This window comes from Hakea prostrata, chromosome 1 (genome assembly GCF_041222555.1).
Source record: "Hakea prostrata isolate BN-2017 chromosome 1, UWA_Hpros_2, whole genome shotgun sequence".
Classification (NCBI taxonomy): domain Eukaryota; kingdom Viridiplantae; phylum Streptophyta; class Magnoliopsida; order Proteales; family Proteaceae; genus Hakea; species Hakea prostrata.
This window is the reverse complement of record NC_142600.1, coordinates 80,078,907-80,097,237: the sequence shown is the minus strand read 5'-3', so window position 1 is coordinate 80,097,237 and position 18,331 is coordinate 80,078,907. Positions and strand designations below refer to the sequence as shown.

At 38.6% G+C, this 18,331-nt stretch overlaps 2 protein-coding genes across 2 annotated transcripts; both read right to left on the bottom strand.

Annotated features, from left to right (window-relative positions):
- Positions 1-1,990: 1,990 nt before the first annotated feature.
- Positions 1,991-2,512, bottom strand: LOC149030399 (uncharacterized). The gene has a single exon (XM_089145106.1). The coding sequence runs from the start codon at positions 2,510-2,512 to the stop codon at positions 1,991-1,993; it is 522 nt and encodes a 173-aa protein (XP_089001232.1).
- Positions 2,513-9,021: 6,509 nt separating this feature from the next.
- On the bottom strand, positions 9,022-12,949 carry LOC149030398 (transcription factor MTB1-like). The gene has a single exon (XM_089142696.1). The coding sequence runs from the start codon at positions 12,163-12,165 to the stop codon at positions 10,303-10,305; it is 1,863 nt and encodes a 620-aa protein (XP_088998822.1). The 5' UTR covers positions 12,166-12,949; the 3' UTR covers positions 9,022-10,302.
- Between the last annotated feature and the right edge of the window lie 5,382 nt (positions 12,950-18,331).

Below are 18,331 nucleotides of genomic sequence, written 5' to 3'. Positions count from 1 at the left end.
ATTGATTGAATCAACACGCCTCTGCCCTCACTGTTCTAATGTTTTGTGGTGAGTCTCTACTCTTGCTGCTTCTGTTTCGATCCAAACGAAGGAAAGAAGTTCTAATAAAAAATCACAGATTAAGTGTCTAGTCAGCCCTCCCCCATTTGCAATTTGCTTTTATGTCACCACATTTAACTCCTAATCTATGGGGTAACCCATATAAGGGAGGGAGCCTCTCAACCAGGCCCAGCTCCACCAATTGACATCCCTAATGGGTAAGCTCAGATCATCAGCCCGTTAGGCCTGAGTTCAACTGGTTTGTTCCAGCCCAAAAATGGCATGGGCCCGACACTGGAAAGATAGCAAATCAAAAGAAAAATTAAACCCTCCCATTAGTAGCGGGCCCCCTTTTTTTGTGGTACCAGTTGGCCTGGTGAGGCACAAAGTGACTCTCGGACCGGCTGCGATCCAATGGACCCCCTAATGGGCGAACTATGACAATGGGCTCATTCAATCAATGAAGATTTTGACATTTGCTCAATTGGTTGATTTATTTACGAAGGCTCTTGATTCTGACCGACTTGGTCTTCTATAGTTTAAGTTGGGAATTCGGAATCTTCACTCTCTCAAAAGTTTGAGGGGGAGTATTATCATAACCCTCATGCGATCTTATCATGACACCTCATGCGATTGTGTATATCCACATCTCCTATTATACATTATTTATTTGTGTAAATAAGATTAGGAAATTCTATCATCATGGTTGCATATTCTTTCTTTGTAACAATCGTATTAGGAACTCCCTTTATATATCTGTCCCATAGAAGTTTAATACAAAACACACAAATGCATTGCTTCAAATCTTTCTAGTATTTATTTTGTCAACATTTATGTCACCAAGTAACTATTTATATTTCTCTAAAAAATAAAAATAAAAATAAAAAAAAAAAATTATTATAAAGTTACTATATGTATGGAAGAAGATTACAACGAAAATTTTTAAATCACCAAATTGGTATTTCAAAACTCTCACAACCCTAAAGTCTCATGATGGTTCTACAAGAGAAGTTGAAGTACATGTAAAGAGAGTTTAAGTTAGGTAAATGGGTTGACTCATCATATCAAATTGTACAGTCGATCGAAGCCCCCAAGCCCACTTTTCCCATCACAAATATTAAAAAAATAGATCATTCGAGTCACCAACCGAATGATTATTATTAATACCTCAGCTAGCTCTAGACAATGATGAATGAAGAGGAGGAAGACAGTGCAACGTAGGAGTAGGAGTGTTACGATCATCTCTTGTATAATTAGGGATAACTTTCGAAATTAAAATAACTCTAATAGCGATTTAATGGAAAACACTAATAGGGTGGACTAATATATCTAATGTAAGTCTAACTTTAGGGTGTTTGTGAAACGCAAAACAAGGTGTTGGTGCATTAAGACCTCTTTTTGGGGATGTCTAACCAATTTACCCGGAGCATCTGAATAATCAACCCCTTTACCAAGTAAAGTCCCACAAAATCTTCCTTCTTTACCTTCAATTACATTTGAAACGAGTTGTAAACTTTATGATGAAAATCCCTCATAGCTTGTCCATGAATTCCATTATATAAAATAAACTCTGTTGGCTCCATCGACTTGGTTCAATTGGCGAAGGTCAACGCCTATGAGATCAAGAGTTCAAATCTCTCTAAGAGCGCCTCTACTCTCCCTAAAATGCTACCGGTTCCAAGAAAAGAAAGAACCCAATTGCTATGAAAATTTACGGAAAAAAATGTCATCAAACATGATTGAAGAGAGAGTACTAGGATTCCATCCTCTCTTCTATGCCATGGATCCAACCAAGATTATGAGGATAACAGAACCAAGGGACTAAAGAGTTGCTTAATTTGGTTGTTCAAAGTTGCTAAAACATGAGATTAAGAGTGTTATTCACTAAACTATATACACAAAAACATCAGAAGCCCATCAATAATTGGGTAAGCTATTAATGCCATATATGCTATTTGTGACCTTCCATGGGCAACTTACATACACTAGAAATGATGGGTCTTCTACTCATACCCCAAGGAACCCCTTTGCATCGCTTTGGTGTGGCATTGGCAGAGCTAGCTGCACTCCTCATCTTCTCAATCAAAGCCTCTGTGTTCACCTGTTCAGACAAGATCTCTCCCAGTTCCTTTGTATCTATCATCAGTTTCACTCTCCAAACACCTTTCCCCGGCGATGGCAAGACTTCAAGTGCTGGTCTGGTGACGGCGGCGGCGGCAGATCCTACCGATGAATTTCTTGCAGATTTGCTTTCAGTGCCAAACTTCATGTCTATATCTCCCATACCCATCTTCTTATCATCCTTCTTGAGTGGAAGAAGATAGTAAGACTGCCCATTGAGAAGCTTATCATGGTGGAACAACGGCGAAGAAACCTGACCTCGCCGGAAAACACCATATCCGGGGAAGTCATTGACAACTTTGTGGACTTGAAGAGGTCCTTTCAACTCCATTACTCCACCGGAATCCGTCATGATTCTGATGGGTTCGCCATTACTTTTTCCTATAGCTCCTTTGTTTGAGCAGTTTCCCATTGTCTCTCTCGATCCTTTCAAGCCCTCTTTGGGTTTGTGCTCTTCTGAGTTTCTCTAGTATTTATTGGTAAGTTCTAGGCAAGAGAATCTCATTGAAGTCACATTTAACATTATTAGCCATTAGGTGCCCGTGGAGAACTGGTTACAGGAGTCAGTAGGAAGGTTCATAATTAATTAACTACTCGTTAGAAATTAGAACTCTTTCTTTTTCAAAATTTAAACGACTTGATTCTACAATTAGACCGTTGGAAAAACATCAATTTAGTGAACAGTGATTGATCCAAGACAAATTGCTATTAATTATATGCAGGACCAAGTTGTCATTCAATGAATAACGTACTCCAAGTTGGTTTTGGTTTTAACTTTAACTTCTCAGATTTGAATATAAAAAATCGGAAGGATCGATCTGGGTCAATTGATTCCTGTAGGAAAATTTTGGGCCTGTTCCCAAGTGGCATCCACTGATTCTGAATTTCTAATCTGATGAGACAGGTCAAGATCCTGATGATCACGGGTTCTAAAACGAATAAAACCTCGAAGAACACCACGATACCGATATCATCTCGGTTGGATCGAAGAGTATCTGATAATATAATATCGGTATCGGATGGACTGGTACCTAATACTTTTTGGTCTGTTCTGCTTGTTGGATTGTAGTGTCCGTGAGTAGAGCTGTAGAGATGCTCAACTGCAAATAAGTCCATACATATCTGCATTGCTCATTCCGTGATTCAACATTTGTATTTCCTTTCCTTCTTTTTAATCACCTAACATGTGACTTGGGCTTCTTTCTGATCTGGTGTCAAGAATGCCTAAAAGGGAATTTGTGCTTTTGAGACTTTTTGGATTTTGTCTGGATCTTCTATCTGTCAGGTGAATGGTAAAGTGGCCTATTGAGTTCTTATTTTCGATTCATTTTGTCAGCACTCAGAGGTGAGTCATATCCCTAATGTGTGGTGAAGAAGTATGAGAAAAGCATAGACTTCTACCCTACTAGGTAGAAAATCCAGAGTTGGAAATTAGGGGTAGAGTTAGAAGTTTCATGAAGAGTGAAGTCTATATCTTTTAAATGAGATATCTTCGAGTATGTATGTTGCATGTGATGGATGTAGTATTTTATGTAACTGATTGTCAAAGAAATCATATGATTAGGGTCAAGTTATGCTTCTCCCATGAATCAAATCTCATTTCTTTGAGTCAAGATAAGGATGGAATTTGTGAACCCAAGAACAGTGATGAAATATTATCAATATATTGAGTAAAAATTTCTCCATATAATATTTGATGTGTTTAACTATCCATATAATCTCAATCCCTAATTAAGAAATTAGTAAGCTTAATTTTGGATCTGTTACCTCCAATGGGGGAAGAGAGACCGCTTCACATCACATCCAGGGTAGGAATTCCATTTATAAGGCTATGCATAGTGTGGAACTATCCCCTCCCTTGAGGTTAGGTGATTTAAGCGAGCTACTTTTTGATTTCTTTAGATTGAAACAAAACATTACTACAAACAGACACACACTATTTTTGTATTCACCCTTTGTCTCTTAGCCATAAAAATATGCTTATGTAAGTTGAATTTGAGAAGCTCAATTTGTCCTAGTATCAGTCATTAGATTCTAGATCAAGTGCTTCACAATTTAAAAGCTTTTATCAAAATGAGATGAAAGAGACGAGGGAGGGAAGAAGCGGAGAGGATAGGATGAAATTGTGCTTAAATAAAGAAGGGGAAAAATATTGCAAGGAGGTTGACAGTCCACAAAAACATATATTATTGTCTTTGAATACTAAAGAATGATGGTATATAGAGGGACAGTTATCATTATTATCATAAAAACAAATTATATATGTATCCCTAAGTTCGCAAAATATTATATTTGCACTCTTTATATTTCAAATTATATATCAAATGCCCCCTATTGCAAGAACATAGAGTTAAAAAGATAACTCAGCATCTATTATATTTTTGAAAATTCCCAAATTGTCTCCCCTCTCTTCAAACCCGTTCGACGTTAAAAGAAAAGAAAAAGAAAAAGGAAGACACAGAGGGAGAAAAACAACCATGACTGACATTTTTTTCTTTCTTTCTCTCACTTGTCGAAAGACTCACCAAGGAAAAATATGTCTTTACACATGCACCTAATATGTCCGATGGGATATGAATGAATATTTGTGTAGAGGATAGATAGTTCCCCATCATACATTGGCAAGATTCCAAATCTAAGATATTTAACATTTGCATTATTTGAACCATGTTCTTCTCCTGTCTTTTTATTTTTTATGACTGGGAGAGAAGAGGGGACCAAGGGTTTTTTCTTTTTCTAGTTTATTGGGGACCAAAGGTTGAAGCCATGTTAAATGTACCAAAAGGCACTATATTTATAGAGATTGCCAATCATATGCAAGCTAGCTTGTTTTTTTTTCTCCCCCCCCCCCTTTTTCTAGTAAAGCTGAGATTTTCTTAATTCCAAGGGCTTGCAACAGCTTTACAGGTGCCCTTGTTTGGAGGGCCATATTTCATGTTGTGTGAGATGCCCTTACTACTTTCTAGGAGGGCTAAATCTCATGCCTGTGAGATGTTTTAAACCCATTTTAAGTACTTGATCAGTGTGCCAAAAGTTTCAAAGTTGGTGTAACGAGCTGAGTCAGGCTTTTTAATTTATTCCATACTAAATTTACTAATCTAACATCCATAAACTAGGTGATGGATGCAAATTAGACTGAGACGCTTCGTGGGCTTGCAAATTAGAACTCGCCCCCTGCTGAATGGAAGAAGATGAACCTTTGTGCTGTTGAAATTCTGAGAATGCTCGATTAACATTGATAATAAGCACTAAAGGAGAAATATTTGTATGAGCATGTACCAAATGACATCGTGCCAACCAGAGATTCTAGAGAACAAATGACGTAGAAGAACAGAAGGTACGAAATTGCTCCTTATTGTTGCATCTAAGATCATTCCATCTTATAATGAAATCCTTCAAACTCCGTGATGTACCTAGAGGTGGGGAGAAACCAAGAGTTGATCCCTACCAAACTACTCGTGCAAAGGAACACCCAAGAAGAATATGATTTATAGTTTTCAGATCTCCATAACAAGGACAATGTGGATCTACTGGTATATGACACCAGAGAAGTGAGTAACCCGTTGCCAAAGCTCCAACGCTTCCACGCCATAAGAATCTAGAGATCTTGGGTAAGTTTTACAACGCCAAATTGTTTTCTATAGGATAGAAGAAGTGGTATTAAGGGAACTTACTCTTGACGTTGTAGGATGTTGAGAGATGGAAGAATCCTTGTGGACTTTGAGAAGATGATAACAGCTTAGAACAAAATATTGACCACTCCGAGTAGCACTCCAAAATTGTCGATCCTCTTTTGGATAAATCCACAAATTTATTTTTAGAATTCTACTTACATCCATCGGATCCACAAAATTCTACAGAACATCAAGTTTCCAAGTAATAGTATGTTGATCTATAAAATTAGAAACTAAAAGATTATCTGGTGCATTTAGCAGTGGTCTAGTTGGTTCCATACCAATGTCACATTGTAGCCATTCATCTCTCCATGTACCGATCAGGTTTCTTCTTCCAATCGACCAACCAAGACCTTCCACCAGAGCCTCCCTTCCCCATAGTATACTTCTCCATTTCCAACTTGGCTGATGGCCGAAGAAGCCTCCAAGAAAGATGATCTATGGTAAAAGTTTAACTCGAGATGGTATAACAGGAGGCATTGGTCATGCTATAATTTCTCCAACAAAGGAGGTCCTGGTGGTAGTTTCTTTACATTTACCTTTCCACGATGTGATCTTTGGTGAAGCACTTGCGATCCGTCAAGCCTTGCAGGATGTTATTGATCGAGGTTATCATCAATCTTTGTGTCATTACCGATAACCAATCTATGGCTTCTTTTTTGGTTTCTAAGAGTGGAAATCTTCTTGTAGAGGTTGAGGGTATTTTGGAGGATTCATTACTTTTATCCTCCACTTGTGTTTCTTGTAATTTTTTTTTATGTTTGTCGGAATGCCAATGATTTAGCCAATTCCCTAGCTAGGAAGGCTCTGTCTCTTCCGAGTGAGACAATTTGGTTGTTATCCGATTATTGGTTGTGTAATGTTTTGCCAACTGGGTGGTTTACTCAATAGTTCTTCTGTTTTCTAATAAAATATCTATTTACCCAAAAAATCTATAAACTAAGTTTGGCCTCCTTAAAACACAAAACAACCTATGTCCACTTCATGAATCCAAGATCTTTGTAATGAATGGCTATTTCATACCAAACTGCTTAATCTAACATTCATACAACAAATTGGGCCCCATTGAGACATATAACAGCCATATCCATTTCATAAATCCAAGATCTTTGTAATGAATGGCTGTTCCGTGCTCTCCTCAATGAATGAAAAATAAAGAAAGAAAGAAAGAAGAAGATACCGACAAATAAAAGGCTTGGTGCCCGTTGAACAACATTTTTGACTTGGAGACCACACATATTAAAGATGGCAATAAACGAGTGAAAGGGTCATAAGACTGATAGGTGGTGTTAGTTGGGGCAAGTTGAAGCCTTGAAGGTCATCTAATTACCAACCTAAACGAAAACGTGTAGTTAGATGTTACAAAAACGAGCCAAAGAGCAACGATTTGTCTGAGAGGCTTCAGACCAAGCCCGGCCCAATCCCAGACCCAGAAATCTCAGCTCTAATGCCCAGCCTAGGCCCTACCAGGCTAATTCGGGCTTGCTGGGCCCAATTTGTGAGTCTTGCTGGGCTCAATTTCTATCGACAAAGAGAGGGTCTCTCTCTATTTCTCTCTCTTAGAGAAGAAGTCACGGGTTTAACGCTCCATGTGGCATATGTAATAGTCCCCGCCCAAAAAAAAAACTGTTAAAACTCCACCGACAAGACTACCTTTCCCAAGGTTTGCAATTGTATTACCAGATCTTAGAATGTAGAAAAACTCAAAAGATTTAAAATGAGATTTTGAGCCTACAGATATCACGGACAATATGTTGAATCTCAAAATCTGACGAAGAAGACTGAATCTACTTGATCAACTCTTGATTAGTTGCCCAACACAGGGTTGGTAGAATAGTAAAGACTCATACTTCTTAATGAAGAGGTTATGGGTTCGTCGCTTGCACATATTTGTAAAACTAACCTGCTTCAGGAAAAACATCTCTCTCAATCAGTTGATTCAGCAATCAGACTTTCGACTTCAGATTGAAAAGCTGAGGCTTCAGGTATGAAGGCTAAAGTACATGAAATTCCCCACATGAGAGAAAGTAGATGCTGGTTCAGCTCTTCTCATACCTTCACAAGTGGGTCTTTTTCAATTTGAGAAGAGTTTTTAGCATATGAATCGTCCAGTTCTTATCATACCTTGACAATTACAACATATAATGTTCATGACGACCCATTTTGAATCAATCTTATGGTTCACCAAATTAAAAATAAAACTAACCTTATGGTTACAGTTCTTTTGAATTTTATTTTAATGTTTTTAACCTCCCATGCATCACTTGAGTCCTTCAAAGAGGAAAAAAATTAAAAAGAAGGGACAAGATCTATACTAGTAGTCCATGCGAAAAACAGACAAGGACGTCTGATCTTTGTATTTTAACAAACCCAGGAGGCTAGGACACCGAATACTTATCTTTATTAAGGTGGTAAACTCCTTTTCGTACATTTTCCTTCTAAGTTTTCTGTCCAAGAGATACCTCAGACACAAACCTTTATAGAAAGAAAGAATATGTTTAAAGGGAAAGGCTGGGAATGATGAAAATCTAGCATGAGTACTTGTACTGCCCTGTGCAAGAACAGATACCTTAAACACTTCCTTTATAGAAAGAAAGATTTAAAGGGTAAGATTGTTTCTGGGAATTAACAAAATGTACTATTGCTACTCTCAACCACCTAAAATATGACATATCACATATCCCATCAGTTACCAGATAGGTAGCTTAACATTTACCAAAAAAAAAAAAAAACCAGATAGCCAGCTTCCGTTGTGTCACTTTCACATTTGGAACGAAGAAAGCAGATTATTACTTATTAGAGAGGTAAAGTCGTAAAGACATAAAGATATTGTTGTACCTGATAGGATAGAAGGGTCCATCACATTCGTTAAACAGGCAACACTGGAGTTTCTAGTGTAAAGGGGAGAAGATTAGTGCAAATGATCATTACCACCCAGGAGGTGAGGTCCCCAGTGGACCACTCTATTTCCCAAACTGGAACCGGATCCGGCGGTCCGAGGACCGATTGCCAGATTCCGGTTCCGAATCGGCCACCCCATCGTGGGTTCCTTTGGGTTCAGGCAGAATCTGATTCTGGTCAAATCCAAAATGAAACCAGATCAGAACATTCATAAATTAGAACTCGGAATATATTGTCAAACAAACAAACCATTTGCTTTAGATTGCATTTGAAATTTCAATGCTTAGAACATGGAGCAAGTAAAGGAAATGAATAACACTAGAACAGATGGGTCCCTGATCAAACCATAATATGAAATAGTGTCGACCAATTGATGGATTCATCACTTTGGAAGTATCCACTAAAAAGATTCCTCCATAAACTTGGAAGGCCAAACCTTTCCCTGTAATCAGTTTTTTGACCAGTCATTTTCTTTTGGACCACACAAAGAAAATGTTCGAATGCTCAAGGAATGAGTCTTCCAATCCATCCATTAAAGATGTCTCTCAAGGAGAAAAGGGTGGTGATGGTTTGATATAGCCCCCTCTCTCTGTTTTCCTTTTGCTCATTAGACTAGACATACCTCAAGGATGTGCTCAGCAGAACCGCATAAGAATTCTAACCCTCATAATAACCTTTACCAGCTTTTCCAACATCAAAATTCACTCTGCAAGCTACCTCCTCAGGTATAATCTGCAGCCCCTGAATCTGACAGAACAATGGTTTCAACTCCACATTGACATCTACAGCAATCCTTAAGCAAAAGCTAAAAACCAACTTATCATATTTGACAACCTATGCAGTTACCGAGACACAATGAACCATCCAGGAATCCACCCACCCAAGAAATAGTTAATTTCACTAGTTTGAAGGCAGTATCAAGTTTATTTTAAGTAATTGTCACTGCATTTGTGATCCTTAAGACTCAGTATGCTAAATAAACAAATTCAAAATAGTCAACCGAATTTGGGTGTCTTGAGACACCTATGCTAGATAAACAAATTCAACCTCATCAATATCAATAATCAGTCTTCCTCTGTCTGAGTGGTCTAATACAGTTCCTGTAAGATCACAAAAACAAGCAAGAGGAGTAAATGAAGAACCAAAGATTAGAAAGTGAAATGGAAATGGGTTGAAACGTCTCTTTGAGCTTATAATCAAAGAAAGAACAGTAAAGAATTGAAAACTTCTAACCAAGTTGAAACTTGAAACACATCAAAATGAGCAGCCATATGGACAACAAATCAAGAAATGATTGTAGAGACTGTGTCAACTTACAGATTAGCCTGAAAATCTAGCTCACCATTTGGCAAAATGAAATGAATATGTCTATTAATACTGAAGGTACGGTTGATTTGTATATAAAAAACAACCACGGATAGTAACATCCAGTTCACTATACTTCCCTTCTTGTATACTGAGAACTTTGTAAAAAGAAATTTACTTCCAATGGGTACTCCATTCTACAAACTAAGTCTAAAAACTAAGCTGGATCAGATCCAAATATCTACCCAACCTGAGAAGAATACTACAAGGTATTGGGTTCACCAGAGAATGCAGCAACTAATTTGTCCTTGGTTAGCGGCTCTGATCCTTGAGATTTGACTACAAATGTATGAAATACAGTATCATTTCCTGCAGAGATCTTTGACTCCACAACAGTGATTTGTGCCTCTTCAAATGCAGCGATGACTCTTGACACAGGATGTGAATCCAATGGGCAGCTCACCCGTACGATGACCTCGTCGCGTACAGTTTGAATGTCAATGTTAGGTAGTCCCATCCGAAGCTCTGTGGAATTCTCTTCTGAAGCCCCTGTCTCTGTGGGCTGGTTAGAAAATTTCTCTCTTTCCGATTCCATGTCCCTGAGCTTCTTCTGAAGCTCAGTAATGTATGAGATGGCATCTCCAAGCAAGGATGCTTTGTCCATCTTTGAGATGTTGGGTACTACAGCCCTCAATGCATAGAACCGCTGGTTAAGCTTCTCTCGTCGCTGTCGCTCTGCCTCAACATGATTGAGTGGTTCCTCTCTTCCATTTGCAGGCTTTCGTCCCCTTTTCCTAGGTCTCCGCTCATCAACGGGGCCTGAACGATCATCCTTACACGACACTTCAACATCTGAGTGCTCTGACTCGATGCTACCTGGCCTTGCAAGCACTAAGGCCCTTGAAGTTGCCCCCCCTCCAAAATCAATTTGCCTCTGTCCCCCCTGTGCCTGCTTCTGCACCTGAAATGAATTCAGCCGAAGGTCGTCCCTGACCCCATTGCTATGACCATATAATCGATGGGCAGTATCAACATCGTTGTTGATCATCATGATACTACCAAACTTCTGATTATTCACAGGGTTTTGAGAACTAAAAACCTCTGCGTTTGACCCCGGTTTCAGAGGTGTCCAACTCAAACCATGAACACCCTTCCTGCTATTTGGAAATGGAAGCCTATTTCCGTTGGGATACACATCCCAAGGCCTCTCTTCTACCTTCGCCACAATGAGCTTATCATTACCTTGAGACCGACCAGGGTTCAGATCCTGCCCAAAAATCTTCGGATGAATATCTGTTCGCTCCCCAAATCCAAAACTAGAGCCCTTCCCATTAACATCTTTATTTTCTGTTAGTGGAGGCACAGCCGCAATGGGCATCACCTGAATTGGTGTGGAACTTGAACCAAACATGGATCTAATAGCCTGCAACACCTCTAAACTCTCAGGTATGGATCTCACAGATCCCAACTCAGCCACCCCAGTTTCTGTTGGGATGAGAACAACTGTCTGTATCCCAGCTGATTTTGCAAGAAGGGATCGGATACAGTAATCAGTAGGCGATTTCAGCGCATTAGAGAGCCAAAAGTGCTTCCCCGATCGAAAAGCCTTGCCAGGGGCACCTTCACCCTGAGGAAACGAGAAGTACATGGAGGCAAGGAAGAACATCTCTGTGTCGGTGACTCTGTCCAGGCCAAATGCATAGCTCTCCTCATCGGATCCACCGAAGAATGTATGAAGCTTCTGAAGAACCCTCTTCCTCATCTTCTGTTGGGTCTCATCCTCGATTCGAGGCTTATGTATCCGGCTAATTTCTGATTCCTCTCCTTCCTTGGGCTCTCTGCAACAACCATCTCCCCAACCCAGGACCAACTCTCCTGATTTGGACCTGGAAATCTGCCAAAAGATCGCATAGTTCCAACTAAAATTTGATGGGTTGGGGTTGTCAACGAGCTCCGAAAGCTTGTTATGCAAATTACCTCCACTTCCAACCGCAGATAACAGCCCTTCAGAAGATACAGTGCTTGAAGTCAAATAATCAAAAGCTTTAGCACCCATGACAGCAAAGACCATAGCCTTATCTTCATCGTTCCAAAATTCATCACCCGTTCCAGTTTCCGTCTTCATCTCTTCCCTTGCCCTTCCCCAGGCAAAGAGGGGGACAGAGAGAGACAATAAGGAAGAAAAGAAAGAAAATATTCTCACAGGACAAGCAAAAGTTTTCGAACCCACATGCAACCAAAAAAAAAAAAAAAAAACCTGAAGAAATTTCCTAACCCTAAACAGAAGATAAAATCCTACCCACAACCTAAAATTTCAAACCCAGATCTCACACCAAACATATTCAACAGAACCCAACAAGAAATCAAAAATCCCCAACGAAGGCAACCAACATGCATCCGATGTTTCTTTCCCTTATACAAACAAACAGGAACAGCAGAGACTTTTAAACTCTTAGATCTCACGAACTCTTGCCGGCCTAGATACCGAAAATTAAAACACAAGAATAAAAATAAAAGAAAATAGGAGAGTATACGAAGCTAACTTTGGCGAAATCGAAATTGATATTAGAGTATACACACCGATTTAAGCGAATGGGATTGAAATGCTGTAAACGGGAACGAAATTTTTTTTTGCAGCTTTTGGTTGGAACTTCCGGAAACTGAAGCAACGAGTGATAAACATCAAAAACCAAAAAGGGAAATAGTTTCTTTCACTCTCGCCCTTCGTTGGCTCGTGTTTGGTCCGTGATTCTGCAGACACAAGAGTGTGAAAGAGAAACTACAATGCCCATAATCACTCAAACTCACAAAAAGGGTTTGAACGAGAAGAGAGAGAAAGTGAGAGCGGTTCCCTTGTTGATACTGAAATCCTAACCTCACAGGCTGCAAAACGTGGGGGCGCCAGGGGATCTAGAAGGAAAAAAAAAAAAAAACAAAAAAACAAGAACTTCTGATTAAGGTAGTTAATTTTATAGGTTAACCAGGTATAATTGGAAAAAAGGCCCAACCCAGTTGAACCACAACAGACCGGTCCATTGAATTCCTACAGAAATATTTTAAGTATGATTTGGTTTCCCTTATATTCTCTTATATAATCCTCCTAGGAATACCAAGTCACTGAAATTAGTGAGTTTTACCAGTTTCTCCTATTATACATGCATTTCGCGAGATTAATGTGCATGTTAATTTTCTTGCAGGATTCATGTAAGCCTCTAAGGAAATTCAGCTTGCCATTGTTGCCCTTCCTTTTGCATTATCCTCCCCTATTCTGCATGATGCCAACCGTAGAAAGTCCTGTAGATTTTTTGTAAACCGAAGTCCAAATTATAATTTATGTATTGGTTCGATAGTCATTGAGATTAAGGAGCTTATGAACTCTTTCTTTAGTTGTAGCTTTAAGCATGTGTTTCACAAGACTTGTGTGTGTGCTAATCTTCTTGTGGAATTCATGAAAACCTTTAAGGAAATTCAATTTGTCATTGGTGCTCTTCTGTCTACATTATCCTCCCTTATTTGGCATGATGCCAACAAAAGGAAGTCCTGCAGATTTTTGGTGTCCTACAGATTCTAATTTATGTATTGATTCTTGCTAATTTAATAAAAGTTCATTTTTCTCTAAAAATGCATGTCTTTATATTTTTCTTTTTAGCTTAGGAACTCTTTCTTTAATTGTAACTTTGTGCTTCTGTTTCGCGAAACTAGTGTATGTGCTCATTTTCTTGCGAGATTCACGCAAGCCTCTCAAGAAATTCAACTTGCCATTAATGCTCTTCCGTCCACATTATCCTCTTTTATTCGGCATGATGTCGATGGTAGGGGAATCCTGCAAATTTTTAGTAAACCGAAGTCATACAAGTTGTAATTTATGTATTGGTTCGGTAGTCATCGAGATCAGGGAGCATGAGAGTTTTTTCTATAATAGTTACTTTGTGCATGTCCTTCACGAGACTAATGTGTGAGCTAATTTTCTTGCAAGATTCATGCAAACCTCTCAAGAAATCCAACTTGCCATTGATGCTTTTCCATTGGCATTATCCTCCCGTGTTCAGCATGATGCCATCGGTAGGAAGTCCTACAGATTTCAGCTAAACTGAAGTCCCACAATTTTTAATTTATGTATTGGTTCGTAGTCCCTAAGATTAGGGAGCTTAGGAGCTCTTTCTTTAATTTTAGCTTTGTGCATGTGTTTTCGAGACTAATGTGAATGCTAATTTTCTTGCGGAATCCATGCATGCAAGCCGTTCAAGAAATTCAACTTGCCATTGATGCTCTTCTATCCGCATTATCCTCCCTAATTTGGCATGATGCCAAAGATAGGAAATCCTGCAGATTTTTGGTAAACCGAAGTCCTACAAAGTGTAATTTATGTATTGGTTCCTGTTAATTTAATAAGTGCTCCCTTTTCTTCAAAAATGTCTTTCTATTTTTCTTTTCAGCTTAGGAACACTTTCTTTTAATAGTTGTGCATGTGTTTCATGAAACTAATGTGCGTGCTAATTTTCATGCAGGATTCATGCAAGCCTCTTAGAAAATCTAACTTACCATTGATGCCTTTATATCCGCATTATCCTCCCCTATTTGGCATGATGCCAACGGTAGGAAGTTCTATGGATTTTTGGTAAACCAAAGTCCTCTAGCTCGTAATTTATGTATTAGTTTGTAGTCACTGAGATTAGGGAGCTTAGGAGCTTTTTCTTTAATTGTAAATTTGTGCATGTGTTTCTGAGACTAATGTGCATGCTAATTTTCTTGCGAGATTGATGCAAGACTCCAAGGAAATCTAGCTTGCCATTGATGCCCTTCCGTCCGCATTGTCCTCCCTTATTCAGTATGATAACAACGATAGGAGGTCCTACAAATTTTTGGCAAATGGAAGTCCTACAATTTGTAATTTATTGTGTTTGTTCCTATTAATTTAATAAAAGCTCCATTTTCTCCAAAAATGTCTTTATATTTATTATTTCAGCTTAGGGGCTATTTCTTTAATTGTAACTTTGTGCACGTGTTTCGCGAGACTAATGTGCTTGCTCATTTTCTTGCGGGATTCATGCAAGCCTCTAGAGAAATCCTGTACATAGTAGGAAGTCCTGCAGATTTTTGGCAAATTGAAGTACTCTTACAAATTGTAATTTATGTATTGGTTCGATTCACCTGAGATTAGGGTGCTTAGAAGCTTTTTCTTAAATTGTAACTATGTGCATGTGTTAGCGAGACTAATGTGCATCCTAATTTTCTTGCAGGATTCGTGCAAGCCTCACGGGAAATCCAAGTTGCCGTTGATGCTCTTCCCTCTGCATTATCGTCCCTTATTTGGCATGATGCCAATGATAGGAAGTCTTGCAGAATTTTCAGTAAACCAAAGTCCTACATATTGTAATTTATGTATTGGTTCGATAGTCACAGAGATAGGGAGCTTAAGAACTCTTACTTTAATTGTAATTCTGTGCATGTATTTCGCAAGATTAATTTTTCATGCTAATTTTCTTGAGGATTCATGCAAGCCTCTAGGGAAATTCTGGTTGCCATTGATGCTCTGCAAATTTTGGTAAGCCCAAGTTCCACAAATTGTAATTTATGTATTAGTTCTTGCTAACTTAATAAAAAGCCCCCCCCCTGTTTCTTAGAGCTGAGGTTCATCTTTGCCAGCTTTCGCACACCTCAAACTACATCCTCAGGGGAGATGCTTCACCGAGAGACGAACCTACAATCTCTTCATTAAGAGGCATGGGTCTCACCGCTAGAGCAACCTACATTGATAATAAAAAAAATCCTTTTTATCCATCCAAAAAAATAATAAATAAATAAAATTATAGTTTGGTACTCTTTTTGTTGTAGAACCCATGAAACTCATTATTGTAGGAGAAAATTTAAATAAATGAAATAGGGAAAAAAATTGTCTTAATTTTTTTCTTTTCATTTTTGATGAAAAGTTACAACCAAATTAAATGTGGGTTTTGACGCAATAATCAGTGGATCACATAACTTGAGGTTAAAGTATTGAAATAACCTCTCAATAAAAGTTGTTGAAATAAGACCATATAAAGAAATTATCTCCAAGATTCTGCTTGTACAAAAAGCCTTCAAAATTCAATTCACTCTTATTAATTAACAAACCGACTCCAAATGAGAATAAGAATTCTTTTTAAAAATGTAATCGATGGTGAAATGAGTGAATATAACTGTTTGCTTATTGAAGACCAAACAATTTGATGACATTTTGGGCTGACCCAATATAGCAATCATCAAATCAGGATTGACGTTCATACCCACCAAAAAAAAGAAGAAAACATGTTTTTTTTAGTAGGAAATCATGAGTTCGGAACATCGGGTGAGTACTCTGTGCTCCCTGAGGGCTTTACAACCACAAAATACAGGAGAGGCCTATAGGATTAGGTGATAAGATTTTTTAAAATTTTTTTATTATTTTTTACTTTTTTTTTTTTTGATAAACGAATATTTAATTAAAACCAGGGCAAGAAGGGCCCAATACATCCTGATTACAAACTTCAAGAAGCCAGGGAATTGAATTAGACCAGACAGTCCTACTTGCCAAGGACTTGGCCTTCCTAGCTAGATTGTCAGCCACAGAATTTGCCTATCTAGAAATAAAGAAAACCGACCAAGACGGTTCCAAAGCAAGCAAAAACCGAATGTCCTCCACCACTCGAATTATTTTTTACTTGTGGATCTCCCTGTATTTTTGTGATTGTAAAGTCGATGGAAGGATAATCCGGACTCGAAAACGATGGTTTGACATCTCTAGAGTAGTGGCCAGGCTTTCTGAATTTATGTACCTATCGGAAAGATTGAGGGTGGTTTTGTCCTTTGATGATATTCTTTCTTGGTGGGTAAAATTCAAAATAGAGAAAAAGTGTACTTCTTGGTGAAAATTTTGGATTAAGTGAATTTGGTTCAGAAATCGTACATTATTTGGATTTGTCACATTTTCTCTTTATGATTAAAGATTTTGTCACATGGATAGATGAGAAAGCAGCTCCAACCATTGGATATGAAAAAGCTAATTCCAAATGGGGTAGCTAATCGAATCTCATATTAAAATCTAATGATACGTTGTCATGAAATTACATACCATCTTATGCATATTCATGCATGCATTCACCTCATGCTTCTGTTCTTTTAAAACATTGAATGCATGTATAAACCCTATGTTTAAATAGAAGAACATTATCTCTTTATGGAGACAAGAAATACTAGAAACTATTGTCTGGTTTATCAAAGGTGTCTTTTACAGACAAGATACACACGTGCACACATGTGGTTGACTGGATCGGGTGGATACTCGAGTAGCATTCGGCTTGATGGACGAGACATACCCTGATCATGTTAGACTAATAAGGAAAATTCTATTCACGCTAAGACAAAGAAGGTAGTGTCAACATAAACAAAAGGTTTACCCTAGAAACAGTTGGGCGGATCGTTGAGCGGGATCTTGACAGTTCTAAATAAAGCAACTCACACACTACTTAACAAGGATTCAATCATAAATTAAGGGCACAAACATTTTCTTAATCCCTAAGCAGTACTTGTTCGGGACCTTAATCTGATCCCCGACTGACTTAGCCATCGGAGACGTCTGACAACAAAGTTGGCCTGCGTCTAGCTTCTCTTGCAAGTTTCATCTTCTCACATGGGAATCGGCCTACCCCGTAAATCCACCTTAGTCGGAAATTTTTTTTTTTTTGAACCAAGGTCAGATTTGAGATGCCCAGGGGGAGTATCCTTAATGGGATTGGACGACTGTCCTTTCTTTTTTTTGACAAAAAGACAAATGTAACCTCTAAGAACCAATAGGACGGAACTGCCATATATGAACAAAATATGGGGGAAGTTGCAAATAACTATTGACATGGCCTTGTTGTGTAAATGTATAAAAGATAAATCGTCTTCTATTGCATGATATCCTCGGCGCACTTGATGTGACACACCTTTCACGGGAATAGATTGTATTGTTGAATAATTTTGTGTGAGAAAAGTGGAAAACCCATCAACAAGGGCAAGGAAACAAAAGGGGTCCACCATGGCCCACCATGGCCCATGGGGGTCATGTGGTTGTGAATGTTCCCAACTACTACCTTCCCTGTTCCTCCTTGTCATCCCCATCTCCCAATCCAAAAAGTCCAAACCCCTCCCTCAAGTAGGTAACGCCACGTTGTACGGAATCGTTATTGGATGGGATGGGACACACTCCAACTCGATAAAATTAACTCTTTTATTATTATTAAAGTTAGCCTGCCCTTCACGGCTTCACCGTTCGTGAATCGGTTCACGTG

Bases quoted from the DNA above. Each gene is read 5' to 3' on its own strand.
- LOC149030399 (XM_089145106.1), bottom strand. From the start codon at position 2,512: ATGACGGATTCCGGTGGAGTAATGGAGTTGAAAGGACCTCTTCAAGTC.
- LOC149030398 (XM_089142696.1), bottom strand. From the start codon at position 12,165: ATGAAGACGGAAACTGGAACGGGTGATGAATTTTGGAACGATGAAGAT.